This window comes from Entelurus aequoreus, linkage group LG26 (assembly GCF_033978785.1).
Source record: "Entelurus aequoreus isolate RoL-2023_Sb linkage group LG26, RoL_Eaeq_v1.1, whole genome shotgun sequence".
NCBI lineage: Eukaryota > Metazoa > Chordata > Actinopteri > Syngnathiformes > Syngnathidae > Entelurus > Entelurus aequoreus.
This window is the reverse complement of record NC_084756.1, coordinates 32735840-32757525: the sequence shown is the minus strand read 5'-3', so window position 1 is coordinate 32757525 and position 21686 is coordinate 32735840. Positions and strand designations below refer to the sequence as shown.

At 40.0% G+C, this 21686-nt stretch overlaps 1 protein-coding gene across 4 annotated transcripts in view; it reads right to left on the bottom strand.

Moving 5' to 3' along the window:
* plxnb1b (plexin b1b) overlaps positions 1 to 21686 on the bottom strand; it is a 198064-nt gene that overhangs the window by 42385 nt on the left and 133993 nt on the right. For all 4 annotated transcript variants that reach the window (XM_062037858.1, XM_062037861.1, XM_062037859.1 and 1 more), the window contains 8 exons: positions 17219 to 17327; positions 16682 to 16790; positions 13548 to 14399; positions 11145 to 11279; positions 10895 to 11017; positions 4610 to 4703; positions 1448 to 1614; positions 1200 to 1351 (listed from right to left, as the gene is read on the bottom strand). In XM_062037858.1, the coding sequence (XP_061893842.1) occupies positions 1200 to 1351; positions 1448 to 1614; positions 4610 to 4703; positions 10895 to 11017; positions 11145 to 11279; positions 13548 to 14399; positions 16682 to 16790; positions 17219 to 17327 (1741 nt within the window). The remainder of the gene's footprint in view (positions 1 to 1199; positions 1352 to 1447; positions 1615 to 4609; positions 4704 to 10894; positions 11018 to 11144; positions 11280 to 13547; positions 14400 to 16681; positions 16791 to 17218; positions 17328 to 21686) is intronic.

Below are 21686 nucleotides of genomic sequence, written 5' to 3'. Positions count from 1 at the left end.
GTGTGTGTTTGTGACAATCATTGGTACTTTACTTTACTTTCATACTTCTAGCAAACGAGACATTAAGAAATTGCCCAATTTGTGACTTTTTGCCATTGGTGATGTCAGCGGATTATCTATATATGGTAGAGATTTACCCGAAGAGCTTTGACCGAGTCCCACGTTAAAGTCCGACATTGTAGTCAATAAGTTCCTTCTTTTTCTCTATTCTCTTGTCGTGGGGCAGACTGGCTCGTACATGCACATGCATCCTTTACTGTTTCCATTTTTAACACAAAGTAGCGTATAGTTCTCACTTATATCTGTCAGCAGACTCGCTATGGAAGCGCTAAAAACTACAACATGGCTGACGGGGAGAAGACACAGTCGAAGTGGAGGCACGTAAATAGGACCGCCCACAAAACGGTGCATTCTGAAGGGACAGTCAGAAAGCGGCTTGAAGATGATCTGTAAAACATCATCTATGCAACATTTTGACCAAAGAACCACAGTTACATGTTATGTAGACCACAAGGAAGTATTTTAAATGTATTTAAAAAGTCCTACTGTGACCCCTTTAGGTTAAGCACAAAACTTTTCAGGTGTTAATGGCTTCTTATGGTTTGGAAGTACAAATGTTAAATTTTTCTGCAGCCACAGAGCAGCCCATGAGTACCGTATTTTTCGGACTATAAGTCGCAGTTTTTTTCATAGTTTGGCCGGGGGTGCGACTTATACTCAGGAGCGACTTATGCGTGAAATGATTAACACATTACCGTAAAATATCAAATAATATTATTGATGTCATTCACGTAAGAGACTAGACGTATAAGATTTCATGGGATTTAGCGATTAGGAGTGACAGATTGTTTGGTAAATGTATAGCATGTTCTATATGTTATAGTTATTTGAATGACTCTTACCATAATATGTTACGTTAACATACCAGGCACCTTCTCAGTTGGTATATTTATGCGTCATATAACGTACACTTATTCAGCCTGTTGTTCACTAGTCTTTATTTATTTTAAATTGCCTTTCAAATGTCTATTCTTGGTGTTGGCTTTTATCAAATACATTTCCCCAAAAAATGCGACTTATACTCCAGTGCGACTTATATATGTTTTTTTCCTTCTTTATTATGCATTTTCGGCCGGTGCGACTTATACTCCGGAGCGACTTATACTCCGGAGCGACTTATACTCGGAAAAATACGGTACCTGGAGGAGACCTGGTAGAGACGAGTGATGACCATGCAGGGCACACCAGCCACCAACACCGAAGTAAAGATGTCTTCAGCCTTTTGGCCAAGGTTGGAGCCTGTGATGGTCACCAGTGTGCCGCCTTCTAGCAGGCCAGACAGCGGCTCGATCTGAAAAATACAATAAAAATCATTGTGCCATTACTGCAGTTGGAAGGTGACGTGTTGCAAAGATCTCTGATGGGTAAGAAGTGGGAAGTTACTCACAGAGTGAATGACCGGAGCGGGACACGTCTGCTGTACGGGTTCACTGCACGAGCCGGAATACAAACATGTGGCGTGTGCACCTCCGCACCACACACACGCGTACTTGTGCTCTGCTGTGTAGCAACGACTGCAGTCGGCGCGGCCCACCGAGCAGTTGTACAACGTCACTGAGGACACACAACACCGTCACACATGCAACCTCTCCACAAATTCAAGCACATTTTTGGGGGGCTTTAAATTGCTGTATTGTGCTTGTGAAATGTGTGAAGTTGGCCCCCCTTATCATTGCAAATATTAAAATAACACTGCCATTTCTTGGTGCTGTAAATACATTTGTTTGTGCCATTAAGGTTTTTAAGTTATTCTAAAATACTTTTTCTGAGTGCGTACCAGGTAATACCGGCGGAGTTTGGTTGGTACCTATAAAAGTACTGAATTTAGGAGGTACTCGGGATGGCCCAAGGCAATATTGATATTGAATATCAATCCAAAATCAGCAAAAAAAAACAACAAAAACAAGTATTGAATGATATGCATGTAAAATGTGTGATATAATGTGCGATACAAGCAGTCCTGCAGAGTGTTTACTTGTGCAAAGATGGACAGCCAATGAACATCTAAATGTCCTCCAATAAGCACACAAGGTTGGTCTTTTCTTCTATTTTAGTCAAGTCATTTACAAAAAGTAAACATGGTAGGCTACCTAGCAGCTACACAACAACTAAGCACAAAATAGCACACAGACTAGACATACATAATAATAATTGAACAATATCGCAGTCTAAAACCGCACATTTGTCAATATAAACAAGTATCAAATAATTATAGTTGTATATTACTTACACACACAAAGTCTACAAGGCATAAGCGTATTCAACTGTATCCAGAAACAAACGTGTCCGCATAGGTCAACATACTGCATCATGAGCTTAATGTCATGAATTATCGCGGCCACTCGATGTTGCAAAAAAAAAAACACAATTACCTCAATTCAACTTAAAGACAGCATAAGTTCATTTCAGATGGTTAATAGTAAATGGTTTATTTTTCATACAAAGCAAGAATGATTTGTGCTGAATTGGTATCAGATCAATTTTGTCCAACAGTTTGGACTCCAACCTCGGCATTGTATCGAAGGTGAATTAGATACCATATTTCGATACCTTTGCTGTATGTGACGCCAGGTATCAAACACTGGGGGGAGCACCCAAGCACTTAGAGAGGACAAACAACAAAACAAGCATGCTTGATAGAAAGCGCTCCAAATACAGTAAAAGGCGCTATCTTGATGCTGATTTACATTAGATATGCCATATACATGCTACAGACTAGCATTAGCGATTTTACATGCTGATTTCAACACCTCCAAATTTGGTAAAGAAACTACAACTAAGATTCACCTCAGGATCAAATAGCTGGTGGTTAAAAAGTACAATACTTACGGTATAAACACTTTGTAAGACTCAACAAAAGACAAGATTGGCACATTGAACTCAATGGCAAAGACTACTTCCTACTGTAAGTATGGCAATGCAAACTAAACTAAAACAAGATATATAGCAAGTGGACAGCACAGTTATCATTATCAGCTCAATGTTAAATTATAAATTCAAATATTTTAGATTTCATCATTAAACCAATTAACATGTATTAACACACTAACACAAACAAAAGAAAAATTAATTTGGTATTGTTGATTATCGGTATCGATTCCAAGCTACCGTGAACTGGTACTGTATTGGTTCAAAAGTGAAAGGTACTCTCATCCTTAATTTAAACTTTGATGGAAAAAAAATCCTCTCCGGTACCATCCTGCCGCCGGTAAATTCAGGTTGTGTAGATTAGAAATACATGGTCAGCGAGGCTCGATAATTATCATATTTGTATGATAATCACTAGGGATGTCCGATAATATCGGACTGCGTATATCATCGGCCGATAAATGCTTTAAAATGTAATATCGGTATCGGTTTCAAAATTATCGGTATCGGTTTCAAAAAGTAAAATTAATGAAATTTCAAAACGCCGCTGTGTACACGGACGTAGGGAGAAGTACAGAGCACCAATAAAACTGAAAGGCACTTCCTTTGCGTGCCGGCCCAGTCACATAATATCTACGGCTTTTCACACACACAAGTGAATGCAAAGCATACTTGGTCAACAGCCATACAGGTCACACTGAGGGTAGCCGTATATACAAATTTAACACTGTTACAAATATGCGCCACACTGTGAACCCACACCAAACAAGAATGACAAACACATTTTGGGAGAACATCCGCACCGTAACACAACATAAACACAACAGTACAAATACCCAGAACCCCTTGCAGCACTAACTCTTACGGGACGCTACAATATACACCCCCCGCAACCCCCCCCCCCACCTCAACCCCGCCCCCCCAACCCCGCCCACCTCAATTTCCTCATGCTCTCTCAGGGAGAGCATGTCCCAAATTCCAAGCTGCTGTTTTGAGGCATGTTAAAAAAAGAATGCACTTTGTGACTTCAATAATAAATATGGCAGTGCCATGTTGGCATTTTTTTCCATAACTTGAGTTGATTTATTTTGGAAAACCTTGTTACATTGTTTAATGTATCCAGCGGGGCATCACAACAAAATTAGGCATAATAATTTGTTAATTCCACGACTGTATATATCGGTATCGGTTGATATCGGAATCGGTAATTAAGAGTTGGACAATATCGGAATATCGGATATCGGCAAAAAAGCCATTATCGGACATCTCTAATAATTATCATATCTGTATGATAGTGATAGTAGTGATTGTATGATAGTAAAACAGTAAATTATCATATTTGTATTATAATTATCATATTTTTACGATAATTTCACACTTGTTCCAAAAAAGTGTCATTTCTTATCTGGCAACAAGGACACAGACAGTGGGCAGTCATGTCTTTTCACCAGACCCCACACTCGGGAAGTCCATGTTTATGTTGTATGTGGGTCTGGTTGAAAAGCAGAATGTCCCTTAAATGTTGCCCAATCTCATGGAGCCTTTTTCTATTTTCACTGTGTCCCTCATCCTCAATTTAGTTTGAGATGATATCGCAGCGGGGCCACACTTTGTACACCCGTGTTTTAAGTACATTTGAAAACCCCCAATGCATGAATGAAAAATACAGCAAAGAAGTCACCATATAGATCAGGAGTGCTGTCGACGTGGAACGTGTCTCTCCTCTTCACATACACCATGGCAGCATATTCTTCCACTGGAGCAGAGTATGTGTACTGAAAAAGCAAAATGGTTTCACTTTCACTTTTTAATATAGTCAGGTAAAATGGTCAAAATGTGAGCTTTGCCTCCCTTTTGGACATTGACTGGAATACTTCTGTCAGTACACTTCAGTAAGCATAGTGTGTACACTGCGTACTTAGACCGTGAGTGTGTGCATTCTGACAGCGTCGTCAACACTTCCTGGCCATGACCCTGGTAATATTTAAATTCTTCTTCTTTTCTTTTTTAAGATTGTATAGGATTGCTAGTCCTCCCTTTTTGCCACGTTGCCAAGTGGTAAGTGTCCATCACTGCACACTCGCCATGCATTCCACTATAACTTACAACTCAGGTCTCAAACTTGCGGAAAAATACTTCAATAAATTACAGTAATCTTAAATCCAACTCGACCAGGCGTGTCAAATTGTTTTTATTGAGGGCCACATCGCAGTTATGGTTGCCCATAAGATGAGGGTGTATTTTAACAGTGAATCAAATATAAATGTACAGTATAACGATCCGCCTCAGGATATTACATAATTGCCTATGCCGGGGAGTCTGCAACCTGCGGCTCTTTAGCACCGCCCTAGTGGCTCCCTGGAGCTTTTTCAAAATGTATGAAAATAGAAAAAGATGGGGGAAAAATATATTTTTGTTTTAATAAGGTTTCTGTAGGAGAATAACATGAAACAAACATTCCTAATTGTTAGAAATCCCATTGTTTATATTAAACATGATTCTCTGATGAGAGTATTTGGCGAACGCAGTTTTGTCCTGCTAATTTTGGTGGTCCTTGAACTCACCATAGTTTGTTTACATGTATAACTTTCTTTAACAATGCCAGAGAAATACATGTTCATGCAACTCCTACTTTGTCTAATTTTGTCCACCAAACTTTTTATGCAGTGCGTGAATGCACAAAGGTGAACTTTATTGATGTTATTGACTTGTGTGGAGTGCTAATCAAGCATATTTGGTCAGTGCATGACTGCGAGCTAATGGATGCCAACATGCTATTTAGGCTAGCTTTATGTACGTATTGCATCATTATGCCTCACTTGTAGGTATATTTGAGATCACTTAATTTCCTATGTCCTCTATGTATTTAATTTATGTACGCATGTCTCATGACACATTATCTGTATGTAATATTGTCTGCATTTCTGATAGTTGTTTGTGTGCCACATTGTTCCAGACCACAGCAAACGTTACGCAGCTTGCATGGATTGTAATAATTCCATTAGAAAAAGACAGCCTGCCGTTTCCTTTAACTTGGACACACCCACTCTAAGTCAGTCATTTCCAGGAGTTATCTCACCCCCTGAGAAGCCTCTATTTTACCAATGTTTTCCAATGTTGTAAAAATGTGTAGAATAAATATTACATTTCAACATTTCTGTCAACGAAGATTTGTGTCACATAGTCATTTTGATAGTAGGCTATTATAGCTAATATAGACACTTATATCATGTGTTGACTACATTATAACACTTACCGGTAAATAAGGCTTTTCATCTTTTGCGGCTCTGGACCAATTTTTTGTTTGTATTTTTGGTCTAATATGGCTCTTTCAACATTTTGGGTTGCCGACACCTGACCTATGCATTTGATTATGATATTTTTTTTTTTACATATGCTGTTAAAATTTTTTTTTCGATTTAACTGTAAAAAAAACTGGCAGATCAGTCGCCAGACTTTTACCGTAAAATTTGCGATCGTTTTTACAGCACATGGAAAAACAGTACTATTGCTTCTTTTTTTTACAGTAAAATTCATGCAACTGAGCTGCCAGTTTTTTTTCTACTGTCCCGTAGCTAACTCTCCAATCAGCTGAACAGACTGAATAAACCCAAGGTGACATCTTGGTGAGTTCACTGAGCAATTTGTGAAACTGAAACAATGCCGTTGTAAGTTAAACATGTTAGCATATTAGCTAAAGCTAACGACGCTAGCGTCATTACATTGCGATAGCACGTACAAATATGCATGAAAACACTCCTACAGACATCACACATGGCATGGTTTTGTAAGTATAAACAATTTTAGTTATACTGTAAAACTTACAAATGTTGCTTGGAGTGATGAATGAAGAATCTATATGAGTAAAAACGCTATGGATGGCTACAAGAAGTAACGGCAGTCCAGTTGGTAAATGGAAGGACACTGCAGCACCTGTTGGGTGCAAACTCGTCCAAAAGATGGCGCCATAGCACAAACAATAAATCCCACTCACAGGGTTTTTGCTTGTTTTTTTTAAATAAAATCATTTTTACTATGACCGCCATTGAAGAAAGTGAGCAGCGCCGTTTTATAAGCCGCAGAGTCCAAAGTGTAGGAAAAAAGTAGCGGCTTATAGTCCGGAATTTACGGTAATAAAAAATAAAAAAAATATTTATACGGCACAACTAGTCACTATAGCTGTTGGTACAAATTTTGTTAAACCGAAATTCTGAAGGGACTAGTTGGTTCGGCCCAGTCTCACCCAGGCCTCAAGCGGCCCCCACTTAAATGAAGTCTGAGACCCTTGCTTTACAGTGTGAAAGTAAGTGTAAGTGAGACACAGCCTTGCAGGTAGAAAGAAATACGTTCAAAGTAAATTGGAAACATTCTCCAAGAGGACTGCTGGCATTTATGTACCCCTTTGTGTCAGAACTGCTTTACGTGGGTCTACATGCACCTGGGCAGTACCATTGCATTCTTGTGCAGTGCTACCCAACAGGTGGTACCAGACCCTTGAAAGAGGTGTGATTGCAGTCACCCAGGATGAATGTGGGAACGTCAGTGTTGCAATAACAAGTCACTATGGTTGCAATGAAAAAAGGCCTTTGGAAATGTCACAGGGGAGAAGAAATGTTCCGCACTTTCTTCTGTAATTGACAATGAACTTAGACGTATGTTTACAGTGTTTTTACTCTGGATTGCCAAAAGGACAAGCTGATATTACACGTTTTGCAACCAAATGACTACCGGTACATAAGGTGTGGGAAATTTTGTGATTTATAAAATTGTTTGACTGAACGTTTTGATGCTGAACGTTTTGAATGTGGAAAATACATTTTAGTGAGAATTATCGGAGCACTAACATCCAAAAACCGGAACTGATGCAGTACTGCAGACGTCAGCAGCCAATGAGGGAGGCTTGTATACATATTAATCATAATTAAATGTAATACATTGAGAATATATTATAATAACATATGATATGTTAACAATATGCAGTATAATATTATAATAAATGTAGAAATAATCGCTTTATAATCAAATCTTAGCCCTTGATTCCTAATCGTAATTGAATCAATCATAAGATGCCCGAAGATTCCCACCTCTACCCAATGGTACTTAGTATTTTTAAGCTGGAATAGTATAAATAGGTTGAAAAATGGATCAATCTAAAAAAGAATATATTGAGAAATGTTGATGTAGAAGAATATGTTGAACAAATATTTAAATAGAAATAGCACTTTTTATTTTTTTTTATTTTGCCTATCGTACACAATCATGAAAGACAAGACGACGAATGGATTTTTTTTAATGCACTCTAACTTGTAAATAAACATATTTAAAAGTCAAGCCAAGGGAAGGTTCTCTGTTACCCTGCTGAGTGGCCTTGTGGTTAGAGTGTCCGCCCTGAGACTGGGAGGTTGTGAGTTCAAACCCCGGCTGAGTCATACCAAAGACTACAAAAAATGGCACCCATTGCCTCCCTGCTTGGCACTCAGCATCAAGGGTTGGAATTGGGGGTTAAATCACCAAAATGATTCCCGAGCGCGGTGCACGCTGCTGCTTACTGCTCCCCTCACCTCCCAGGGGGTGAACATGGGGATGGGTCAAATGCAGAGGACAAATTTCACCACACCTAGTGGGTGTGTGACTATCATTGGTACTTTAACTTTAACTTTAACCATTGATGAATTGAATATTACCCAAGTATTAGTGATATTGTTATTATAAGCGCTAACGCAGATTAACTATTTATAGCGGCGCTGTGATCACAAGCTTGTGCACAATTTTGACATGATCGACTTTCCTCGCTTCCTTGCTCGCTGGAAGTTTATTATAGATCATAAATCATGCCTCTCACCTGGATAGAACAAGGCTGAGGACCTATTCCGACAAGTTGGTACACTTTGACAGCCGATTAGGACCAGGCAATGGCGAGAACGACACGAAAAGACGCTTGGGTCCACCTCCCTTTTCTTTGTGAGGACTATGAGTCATTCTTCATTTAAATGGGAATATATTAACATCCTCGCAGTCGGCATCCCAATGACAGCAGACCAGGGACGTGCACATGATTATAGAGGGGCAAGGGCTCAAAGTCAGAAAAGGGCAGGAATTTTTTTTTTGGTCCTTTACACAATATGGAAATTAATGTAAAATTAAATTTGCTAATAGGAAGCTAACTACTTAGCTGTGTGTCCTTTGTAGGTGAAAGTGATTGCCATTTCTTTTGTGTCAACAAATTATGGTCATAATGAGTTAATTCACATTATTATAGGCTTGGAAGACATGAAAAGCAACAAAACACTGGTTTATTATTAGGCTATTTATTGTTAAAGATAAGCACTTTAATATTGAACATTGAACAGTGCAACATGAACTTTGAAAAAAAATACAAAAATAAATACCCAAATGGAAAAAACTTCAATGTGAAAATCTGTCCTTCTTCCCTTAACTTGATGAAAACACCATCAAGTTGTAACTTATGGTCTATCTCACTTAATGCTCAGACTAAACAACTGAAACGCAATACAGGGCCAAAAATATGGACCAGGGGCCAGTAGAGGGCTGTATCCTTTCTTTTTTTTGGCATTGTGCTGCAGGCATAATCAACATGAATCAAGTTTAAATACAGATGGCAATATTCCTAACAGATAACCTACATCTTATATCCCCAGAATGCTGAAATTATTATTATTATTAATAATAATAATAATAATTATTATTATTATCATTATCAGTGTTCTTCTTATTATTATTGTTATTATTATCATTATTATTATTATTATTTTGTTAACCCACACAGTAATAGCAAAGTTACAATAACCTTATATCTAAAACTCTACTGTGAGAGAAATGTGATCCGCCGTAAACACAGTGCATTTTATTTTGAAAATTAACCCAGTGTTTTATTTTGTATTTTGTACATTACTTCCTGTCCCGCACGATCCGCTCTGCTCTGTGCGGACTTGATGTGCCGTGCTCAATTGATGCGCTGTGCTCCGAGTCCGGCAAAAACAGAAGCTGACACATTGACTAATAGAATATTACAGCGTTTTTCTGAAATATGACCCATATTAGATGCTGAATAAGTGGACGGCGACTAGACCATAACTCACAGGTTCAAGTTGCTCCACTGTCACGTCTCAGGGGCGCAGTAACTTGGCTCTCTCTCCTCTCACTTACTCACTCACTCGCCCTCTCTCTCTCTCTCTCTCTCTCTGAGTAACCCCTGGCTGTAAACGTTTAGCCCCTCCTCGATCTGCGGGCTGCAGCCAGGGGCACTTTCTCTCTCTGGCGGAAGCGGCAGGCTCAAACAACCCGGTATTACAAGAAAACGTGGAGTTTTTGTACCGCTGTTTTTTGTTTTGTTTTTTTTTTTACATCCCTGACAGGAATTTATTAATGTTGCTTCAAGAAAAAAAACAAACAAACAAAAAAAAACACACAGAGGGCACTTTTTAAGACGAGGCAAAAAAGGGCAGGGGCTCAGGCACCCATTGGGCCCTATGTGTGCACGTGCCTGCAGCAGACCTTGTACAGTTATGTTTGCTGGCTCTCATAAAGTCTGCAGTGAGTAATCATCAGTGATGCGTTTATGAAATTATTCCGCCGCATATTTTTAAAATGATCAAAAATACGTAAATATTAAATGTTATTATAAATGTGGCCATTACTACATTACATATATACTTACATCATGTATATAAAACCTCAATGGAGGTGTTTTTATTTTTTTAAGGGCTCTATAGGCAGCATTTAACAGCTCCCGTAGGCTCCATTGTAAGCGGACTTTTGATTGCATTTATTTAAAATTTAGAATGCATAAAAAAACAAAAAACATCCATTGTCATGTCTTTCTTAATAATTGTGAACGATAAACAAAAAAAAAAACAAAAAATGCAAATAATTGTATTAAAGAGCTTCAACATTCATACCTTAAATTCTGTAAATGTCTTTAAAATGAGATGGTATAACAACGCACCTGGTGCAGTTGACAGGTGATGTCAAAGTTGGATGGATTGATGTCATCAGTCTCCACATATGCATCCACCACCACTGTTTGCCCCTCAATGACCAACACACACTCGTAGTCCATCTCTGTGTCCTGGGAAAACAAAACACTTGTTTGGGTGAACGGTAATCCTCCTTGACGACAACCGTGTGTGTGTGTGTGTGTGTGTGTGTGTGTGTGTGTGTGTGTGTGCTAGAAAGAGTGGTGCGTGCTTTTGTACCTGATACAGATGTAGGTTGCGGGCAAGTAAAGTGATCTTCCTCTCCACTCCAACTGGAAGTAGCGATGAACCCTGCACCTTCTCCACACAAGGACAGGCTGAAGAACCCCAGCTGACAAAGGAGCCCTCATCTCCCTGTTGCACGACAAAGGTGCATACACACAAAAAAATGTCATTCTTAGAGCTGTCAGTCTATTCCAATCGGTCAATTTCCTTCCACTTATTTGCAGCCCTGGTTGCTGGGGCAGCATTCTCAGTAGAGAAGCCCGGACTGTCTAGTCCAGGGGTGTCAAAGTCATTTTAGCTCAGGGGCCGCATGGAGGAAAATCTATTCCAAAGTGGGCCGGAATGGTAAAATCATGGCATGAGAACTTAAAAATAAAGACAACTCCAGGTTGTTTTCTTTGTTTTACTTTGGCCAAAAATAGAACAAGCGCATTCTGAAAATGCACAAATCACAAATAATTCTCTGGATAAAACACTTCAAGTTTGTTGAAAATTCTGAGGAAATTGGTGCAGTTTCAAAAACACAATGAGCTAAGACTTCGTCTCAGTGTGTCTACAAAGCCAGGATTAAACTTAAAGTCACAGTCTTTCTGGGATTGAACAAAAAACACAACATGTAAACTCTTCTAGGTATCAAAAACCCTCCTTTTTCATGTCCGCGTATCAATCCAGTGCTAACTCAACAAACCGTAAGAAACGGAGGTAAAAACTATTCAAAAGGGTTAAGTTCACTTTTCTCGTGTTTGACAGAGACATTTTGGGGCAACGAGGGTGCCAAATGACGATGTGTTCGAAACAGAAGACATAAAACGGCAGGTTTTAAGTTTCATGTGGGTCGAGGAGGAGGAGCCACAGTCACCCTTTACTGTGTACCTGTATAAACCATTTGTTTGCCTAACAGAATTGCTATTGTGACATCCAGTGGACACATTTAGAACAGCAGTTTCTTTCGTAAAAAAAGAAAATAAAAAGCAGCTCATTTTAATACTTGGCAAACTCATCACGAGGGCCGGATAAAAAACCTGTTCGTGGGCCGTAGGTTTGACACCCCTAGTCTAGTCTATACAGCCACCTCCTCCATTTCCATCGGGGAAAGGGAAATATCAAAGCCATCCGGGATCAGCTGTGAGACATAATCCCTCCACAGCCAATACCACCTCCAGGTTAACCGAGCTCTTCACCATAGGGTGACTCCGATCACCCAACACAGAAACTAATTTTTGCCGCTTGTATTCACGATCCTGCCTTTCAGTCAATACCCAAAGTTTACGACTGCATGTGAGGGTAGCAACATAGATCAGTCGGTAAATCAAGAACTTTGCTTTCTGGCTCAGCTCTCTCTTCACCACAGTGGTTCGGTACAGGAACCACATTACTGCAAACGCTGCGCCGATCCACCTGTCGGTCTCCCACTTCAGCCTTCTTTCACCCGTGAACAAGATCCCGAGATACTTGAAGTACTCCACTTGGGGCAAGACCTGAAGTGCACGATCCACCCTTTACCGGCTGAGAACCACAGTCTGACATTTAGAGGTGCCGATTTTTTTCAGTCTGTTTTGGCCAGTGCCCTGTACTTTGCAGTGGTTTGTTGGGGGAGCAGCACCAGCAAAAGGGACTTAATTGACAAATTGATCCGGAAAGCCAACCAAACTATTGGCTCGCAGTTGGAAGCGTTTGTGTCAGTGAGGGACAGGAGGACACTGGACAAACTTTTCGCCATCATGGACAATCCTGCCCACCCACTTCACCAGACATTTGAGGCACAGCGGAGTTCATACTCCAACAGGCTCCTTCAGCTTCGTTCCCACAGTGTGCGATTCAAGAACTCCTTCATTCCGCACTCCATCCAGCTGTATAATTACTCGCCACACAGCAATAGATGATATCTGTCTATTACCTGACTGCTTCTATGTTAGCTACCTCTCTTTGTTTATAATGTGTATTTTCTGCTGGATTTACTCTCTATTTTATGCTGCCCTTTTTTGCTGCAGCTGTAACATTTACTGTAATATTGTACATGGTAATTGAGATTTGTTATATATATATAATCTGATTCCGGGAGCTTCGAACTGGCCTAGTGAACACTGAAAGTCACAGCTTGATGAGGCCATCAGGACCACATCATCCACAGATAGCAGAGATGAGATCCTAGGATCTGAAAACAGTTTACTCCCAAAAAGTACAAGTAATTTGTTAGCAAAGAGTGGAAAGCGAAACACTTAGAAAGGCACACGTACATTAATCTGTCTATGAAAACATGAATAACAAAAAAGAATAGGAAAGGAGGAAAATAAGGGAAGACTCAGTAGGTCCAACAGGAGAAGAGTCCAATCAGGTGTGCAAAGAAGTGGAGTAGTACAAGAAGGACGAGGACAGTGCCTGAATGCCTCAACTCACCGGGAGGAAGGCGTCGGCTGAATCATACTGGTAGTCGAGCTCAGTGTCCACCAAGTGGTGGTAAGCTGGGGATGCATGATCCACCTCACCGTCGCCTGAGAGCACGGTGGCAGCTGAAAAAGTGGCTGTGTCGTTTTCTGCCAAGACAGCGGGCATGTTGTCTTCCTCCTCTGACCCGAGCACATCAGACTCTGTGTCCTTGCTTTGAGACTTGGTCTGAGAGTCTAGCGGGGGTACTGGAGTCGGTGCTTGGGTGGGATCCAGGGAGAGGGATGACTCCGAGATAGCTGGGGAAAAGGGTGTAGGCAAAGAGGAGCTGGACCAGGTTGGGGTGAGCAGATATACTGATGTCCATGTTCCGTCAGGTTCCCGAGTGTTAGGTAAGTCTGTGGTCACCTCCAAAGGGTCTGAAGTTGGGATCACCAGAGGCATTACAGGCTTCAGATCCACACCAGTGGTGACCGGCGCCAGATCTGCACTTGCTGTGACCTGGGCATCCTTCAGCATACTTTGGGTGATGAACTCCACCTCCCCCACATCCTTCCCGGTGGTGCTGGTGTCTGCAGGTGGAAACGTCAACGGTGCGGGTTCGGTGATTGCCAGGGTGCTAGAAAGCTGAGGGTTGATGGGGGTGGGGTTTGTGGTGATTTGAGGAAGGGTCGTCAGCTCCTGAGTGGTCAATGCAGGAGTTGTAGTTGTCGTCGTGGCAACAGTCGCAGTTGTTGTTGTGGGAGCTACCGTGGAGATTGTCGTGGTTGTTGTTGGCATTGCCGTGGTGGTGGTGGTGGTGGAGGGGGTTGTGTTAACTTTAACCGTTTTTGCAGTGGGCGGGGCTGAGGTGGGGAGTTTAAACTGTGAAGTGGTAGGGTGGTGGTGGGGGTGGGAGGGGGTCATGGGAAGAGGGTAAGACAAAAACGAAAGTAAAAGACTAAAAGAAACAAGCAACACAAATGGAATTGAACTTAACACAAATTGAAGCTTAATCCTTAGAGTTGTGTGAGCGGGTGTTACTTTGTGATGGCCACAGATGGAACTTATTTGTTGATGAAACATACAGTGGGGGAAATGTACTCCCTCACAAAGACATCCACTTTACATCCTTTTTCAGCATCATTTTTAGTTAGTTAGCAAAATAACTCCAAAAATGTATGGGCAGATTTTCATGTCACATTCAGAAGAAGTCAGAAATGGGATAAACAAGTGATTACATTTTGAGCCGGACGTTGATCATTTCTAGTACGTTAGCGTACGTTTAAGCTTGTGTGTGTGTATGCTGGCGGAGACAAAGATTGTGGAGACAGACAAGAGTGTTCACTCCATTTATTTAAATTTTCTATTCATAGTTCTCGGCTAAATTGTGGCCCTAAGCAGAATTTGATGTCCTGTCTCCATCTAAACACAGCAGTGCGCTCTTAAACACACGGCGGGAAGCGAGGGAAAATGACGTTAAACCAAGCGCTTGGCTCCGTTTACTCCGAGGGAAAATATCCGAAGCAAAGTCTGTGTAGCTTGTCCGCTATGATAATCAAGCCAAACGACGCCAGTGCGCATGCGCCTGACTTCCTGTTGCTTAAAATGCATTTATAAATTAAGTTTTTCGGTAATTAAAAAATTAGACGATATTACTAACCGTCTGGAATTTTATCGCAAATTATCATTATACTGTTTATTGTTACATCCCTCGTCCATTAACAAGTAAACAGTCAAGGGCGGTCACGGCATGTTCTTGCCGCAAATGTTGGTAAATATTTTAGAGCTTACGACGAGGGCAGTCGCGGTTTTTGTCGCAGTTTCCGTGGTTTAATTAGAGCCCTGGAGTCGGCGATCGGGCGTGACGTCATGCGCAACCTAGGTACCAAAACACGGCACCCATGGATTTTACGTGGATCAGTGCTTGGTAGGACAGGCGGGATTTGGTTGGTGCTAAAAAGGTAACAGATTATGTACCCATATCAACGCACAAACACACTCTTCATTCAAACCTCTACACTGACACTTGATGGATTGACAAAAGGCCACCAACTGTGTTTGGAGGCAGAGAAATGGCTGAAGTACCGTATTTTCCGTACCATAAGGCGCACTTAAAATCATTTTTTTCCCTCAACACTCGACAGTGCGCCTTATAACCCGTTGCGCCTAATGTAGGAAATAATTCTGGTTTTGCTTAACCACCTCAAAGCTATTTTATTTGGTAGATGGTGTAATGATAAGTGTGTACGTGTAGACTGCACCGTTTGGAGTATTATTATGGCGTGTGTATAAGGTAAGACATATTATCTGGCGTTTTGTTTTGCAATATTATGCAAAACCAACTTTTCTTACCTTCTGGTACCTACTGATCTATATTTGGGATCTGCATAAATCCGGAAAAATTGCGCGCGTCCGCCTTTGTAGTTCGTGCCAACACCGTAGTCGATAAGCTTCTTCTTTTTGTTTATCTTCTTGTTATGGGACATTCATCCTCCGCTGTTGCCATTTCTAATATAAAGTAGTGTAAAGTTCTTACTTATATCTGTCAGTAAACTCGCCATGAAAGCACTAAAACATACCGGTGTAGTGAGTTTACATTATTCACCCGGAGAACTTTAGTTATTTGATTGGACAGGTCGGATGGTTTTTCATGGGACACGTTTCCGGCGTTGTTGTTTCCGGATGAGGAGATGCTGCTCCGTTATTGATTGAAGTAAAGTCTGAATGTCATTAAAACAGTTAGCTCCATCTTTTGACACTTCTTCCACTCCCGTCCTTGCACGCTACACCGCTACAACAAAGATGACGGGGAGAAGACGCTGTCGAAGGTGAGCCACGTAAATAAGACCGCCCACAAAACGGCGGTATCCTGAAGCGACTGTCAGAAAGCGACTTGAAGATGATCTGTAAAACCACCATTACATGTTATGTAGACCACAAGGAAGTGTTTTACATTTAGAAAAAAATAATAATAATATGACTCCTTTAATGCGCCCTATATATTAAAACAGATCAACAATAGACCATTCATCGACAGTGCGCCTTATAATCCGGTGCGTCCTATGGTCCAGAAAATACGGTATTTCCCCCACTGTATGAAAAACCGTCACAATTATCTATTGTGTTCTTTCCTTGCTGCATTAATATTTGATGGCACAACTTACATGCTGGTTGTAGATGATGACGCCCTCCTCACAGGTGGACTTATGGGTACATATGTGCTGGTGAACACACCAGTTACATCCCCACTGGCTCAGAACACACCCATGACAGCTGCAAATTAAAAGTGAGTAGAAAGGTGTTGTCAAGACTTCAGTGAGAGAAGACAGGATGTTGGAATGGATTACTGTTGTGTAATAATGATAAATAAATGATAAATGGGTTGTACTTGTATAGCGCTTTTCTACCTTCAAGGTACTCAAAGCGCTTTGACACTATTTCCACATTCACCCATTCACACACACATTCACACACTGATGGAGGGAGCTGCCATGCAAGGTGCTACCAGCACCCATCAGGAGCAAGGGTGAAGTGTCTTGCCCAAGGACCCAACGGACGTGACTAGGATGGTAGAAGTGGGGATTATAATAATCCATTGTGATACGTCAAAAATAATCCTTCACATTAGATGAAAGCAAAAGCTGGATTGAAAATGCTGTAAGTGAATGAAGGAGATGACGAATGAATAGGTGTTTACTCACAGCATGCTGCCCGAGAGCTGCTTCACAGCCGAGCAGTCGTAGAAGGTGAAATCTCTTTCTGCCACCGTGATGTCCCCAAAACGAAGAGACAAGGGAACCCGGACAAAATCTGCACGGAGCACAATAGTCATTGAAAAAGTGCTACAAAAATGAACAGCACGGCACTGACACAACGTTAACACAGTTTGAAAATATTTGGCGAGGCTGAACGTGTTGACTTCTGAAAGTGGGAAATAACTGCAAGGTTTGTAAAAGGGATGTTTAAGTTAGCGCAGCATTTTGGCGCTTTTCTCCACTTGTGCTGCATAGCAGTCTTTAAATGGTGTAAACCCGTCACACAAAACAAAACTTGTGATCGAGGATGTGTTTTGTTCATAGTAAATGGTAACTACAATAGTAACTATACTATTTGTTGAGTATAGGGTTGTACGGTATACCGGTATTAGTATAGTACCGCGATACCAATGAATCATATTCGGTACTATACCGCCTCTAAAGGGTTCCAGTCCCCCACTCCCCCGCCCCCCGTCGTCGTGACATTGCTGGTTTTACAAGCAGAGGAGCACGTTCGGCAGCACACACACACACACACACACACACACACACACACACACACACACACACACACACACACACACACACACACACACACACACACACACACACACACACACACACACACACACACACACACACACACACACACACACACACACACACACACACACACACACACACACACACACGCACACAAGCAGACACAGTGTGTAGACAGAAAAGGGAGAATGGATGCATGCAGTCTGCAGTGTTGTAGCTACTTCTAAATCACTAATGCTCACCTCCATGGCGACAAATAGTAAGTTTCTCACAAGTATTATTATCACTGGAGGACGAGGAATATCTAAACATGCTTCACTACACACCGTAGCTCACCGGCATCACAATGTAAACAAACGCCATGGGTGGATCTACACTTAACATCCACTGTAATGATACCAAGTACAGGAGCCTATCTAGTCGATACTACTATGATTACATCGATATTTTTTATCATCACAACATCTTCTTTCGTTTTTTTAAAATGTATTTTATGTTTCTAAACTCAGTAAATATGTCCCTGGACACATGAGGACTTTGAATATGACCAATGTATGATCCTGTAACTACTTGGTATCGGATTGATACCCAAATTTGTGGTATCATCCAAAACTAATGTAAAGTATCCAAACAACAGAAGAATACGTGATTATTACATTTTAACAGAAGTGTAGATAGAACATGTTAAAAGAGAAAGTAAGCAGATATTAACAGTAAATGAACAAGTAGATTAATATTTCCTTTTCTACCACTTGTCCTTAATAATGTTGACAAAATAATAGAATGATAAATGACACAATATGTTACTGCATACGTCAGCAGACTAATTAGGAGCCTTTTTTTGTTTACTTACTACTAAAAGACAAGTTGTCTAGTATGTTCACTATTTTATTTAAGGACAAACTTTCAATAAGAAACATATGTTTAATGTACCCTAAGATTTGTTGTTAAAATAAAGCCAATAATGCAATTTTTTTGTGGTCCCCTTTATTTAGAAAAGTATCGAAAAATACCAAAAAGTATCAAAATACATTTTGGTACCGGTACCAAAATATTGGTATCCGGATAACACTAGTTAAGTACACAGTAAATGTTAACTGCCTGAGTACAGTGGAACCTTGATTTACCAACTAGGTCCAAGAACCGATTAAGTTAATAAATTGAGGTTACACTGTAATTGTATTATTTATTGTGTACATAGTAGATTGTAACTGAATAATTGTATTACTTGTTGTGTAGATAGTTAATAAATTGTAAATGTCTGAGTAATTGTATTATTTGTGGTGGAAAAGACACATTTTCATGCATACTGTACGTACAACACGTGTACCTTTACTATTCATTCAGGATTAGCAGCAAATTTGAATACGACACAATCACCAGCTCAGGTGAACAAGCAAAGTTCATATCGAAGCAGAGAGTTACTAGAAGACATCAAATCGGGATTACTGTGGTAGCCTGAGTCGTTTAGTTTAGTTAAACAGATTAGGTTGGCCTAGATTCATGGAAACATGGATTGGATTATGTGTTTGTATGGTAAGAGTGCGCACGCAAACATACTTACTAACATAATATGATCAGGTTTTTAAGATAAGGTTTTTAAATTCGACTCACGCTTCATCCAGTTTAGTAAAAAAAAAAAAAAAAAAATTATTTTGTCCTTGTCAATAAACAAAACAATGTTCTGGTAACTAACTGATAGCATCTTTCTAATTTTAAGAGTTGTGGTATTACAATAACTTCACAACATGTTCAACAGCAATCCACAAGTAGACAATGCAGCTTGTTGAAAAAACTGGGCGTGGATGCTGGAGAGCTGAAAGTCGGCTGAAATGTTGTAAGGAAAAAGTGTAATGACTGAAAAAAGTGTGAGATTTGGCAACATGAAAGTACCACCATGTCCCGAATGAACCGAACACTTTGACGTCAGAATGGTTTGAATTGGTAAAGAAATGTCAAAGCAATAAACATGTACAGTGGGTATAAGAAGGGAATGGCTAAAATGTTAACAGTTAACATGTTAGGACCTTAAATATAAACGAAGCGTATGTAGCACTTGACTTCACTGAGACTACGTTGGGAGACAAGGAAATAGCGGTGTTGTTTTCTGTAATGTTAATACGGATGCAATATTATGCAGAGGTGTACTTATAATAATTTTATAGACAAACTAGATGAGACAATTCCTTCAGGAATTGCATGTGAATGCTCCAATGCTGAAGTTGAACTGAAATCCTGGAATTTTTTTTTAGAATTATTGAAGAAAAGCACACAATTCCCAAACAGGCTGAATATTTTGAAGTTGGAATAGTTGGAATCAGATTAAAAATGTGGGAGTTGAGGAAGTTTGAAGAATGTCCCATTGACTTCAATGGGAATTTCCCAAAAATTTGGGAATTTCGGGAAAAGCGGGAATTTTTTTGATAATGGTATAAAACTTGAATGGTTTGAATGAGTTGAAATGGTTGGTGTTGGAATTTTTCAAATTTGTAGAGAAATTTTGAAGTAGTAACATTTTTAATTGAGAAATGGTATTACAAAATTTCGGGAAAACCGGGAATTTTTTCAGTTCAAAAAACAACTTCATTTTTTGTCCTTATTAAGAGAAATGTTTTGACGGTTGAACGGTTCAAATGCGTTGAAAATGTGGGAGTAGTCGCCAGAAAAAAGGGTGGAAGTAGGGCTTTGGAAAACCAGGAATTCTGGAAAATCCTGACATTTTTTGGAACTTGGAAAAAAAGTAGTTTGAATTTCCAGGATGGTGGACTGTGTTGAAGGTGGAATGGTGTGAATCGGTTGAAAAATGTGGAAATGGTGGACGTTTGAAAAATGGCCAATTAATTTTGAATGGGAAAAATGTCCCGGAAAACCTGGAATTCTGGGAATTTTTTGAATTTGTCAAGGGAAAGCCCGCGATTCCCGAATAGGCTGAACAGTTTGAAGTTGGAACGGTTTGAATCGGGTGAAAAATGTGGAAGGTAGAGAGCGCCAAAATCTGGAGAAGAAGAAGAAGTTGAAGTTGAACTAGATGAGGCAATTCCTGAAGGAATTACGTGTGAATGCTCCAATGCTGAAGTTATACTGAAATGCTGACAGACTTCAGTATGAATGTAAGAATAGTTTGAATGTTGGAATGATTTGAAAGTTGAAGAGTTTGAATTTCCAGGAAAAATTGAATTTGGTTTGGAACTTGGGAAAGTGTTAGTTGGATAAGTGGAATGTGTTGATGTTGGAATGGTTTGGATAGGTTGAAAAAATTTAAAATTTATTTTGAATGGGGAAAATGTCCCTGAAAACTGGGAATTCTTGGAAATCCGGGAATTTTTAAAAATTGTTGAAGGAGAGCAGACAATTTTGAACCGGCTGCATTTTTTTGGAGTTGGAACGGTTTGAATCAGATGAAATATTTGAGAATTGTGGAACTTTGAAGAATGTCCCATTTGTTTAAATGGGAATTTAAATTTTTTGGGGGAATTTCGGTAAACGCTGGATTTTTTACGAAAATGGTAAAAAAAACAACCTGAATAGTCTGAATGAGTTGAAATGGTTGGTGTTGAAATTTTTTCAATTGGTCGAGAAATGTTGAAGTAGTAACATGTTGAATTGAGAAATGGTATTAAGGAATTCCTGGAATTTTGGAAAAACCGGGAAATTTTCCAGTTCAAAAAACAACTTTGTTTTTTGTCCTGATTAAGAGGAATGTTTTTACGGTTGAACGGTTGAAATGCGTTGAAAATGTGGGAGGAGTAGTCGCCAGAAAAAAGGGTGGAAATAGGGCTTTGGCAAACCAGGAATTCTGGAAAATCCTGGGATTTTTTTGAACTTGGAAAAAAGGGTAGTATACATTTCCAGGATGGTGAAATGTGTTGAA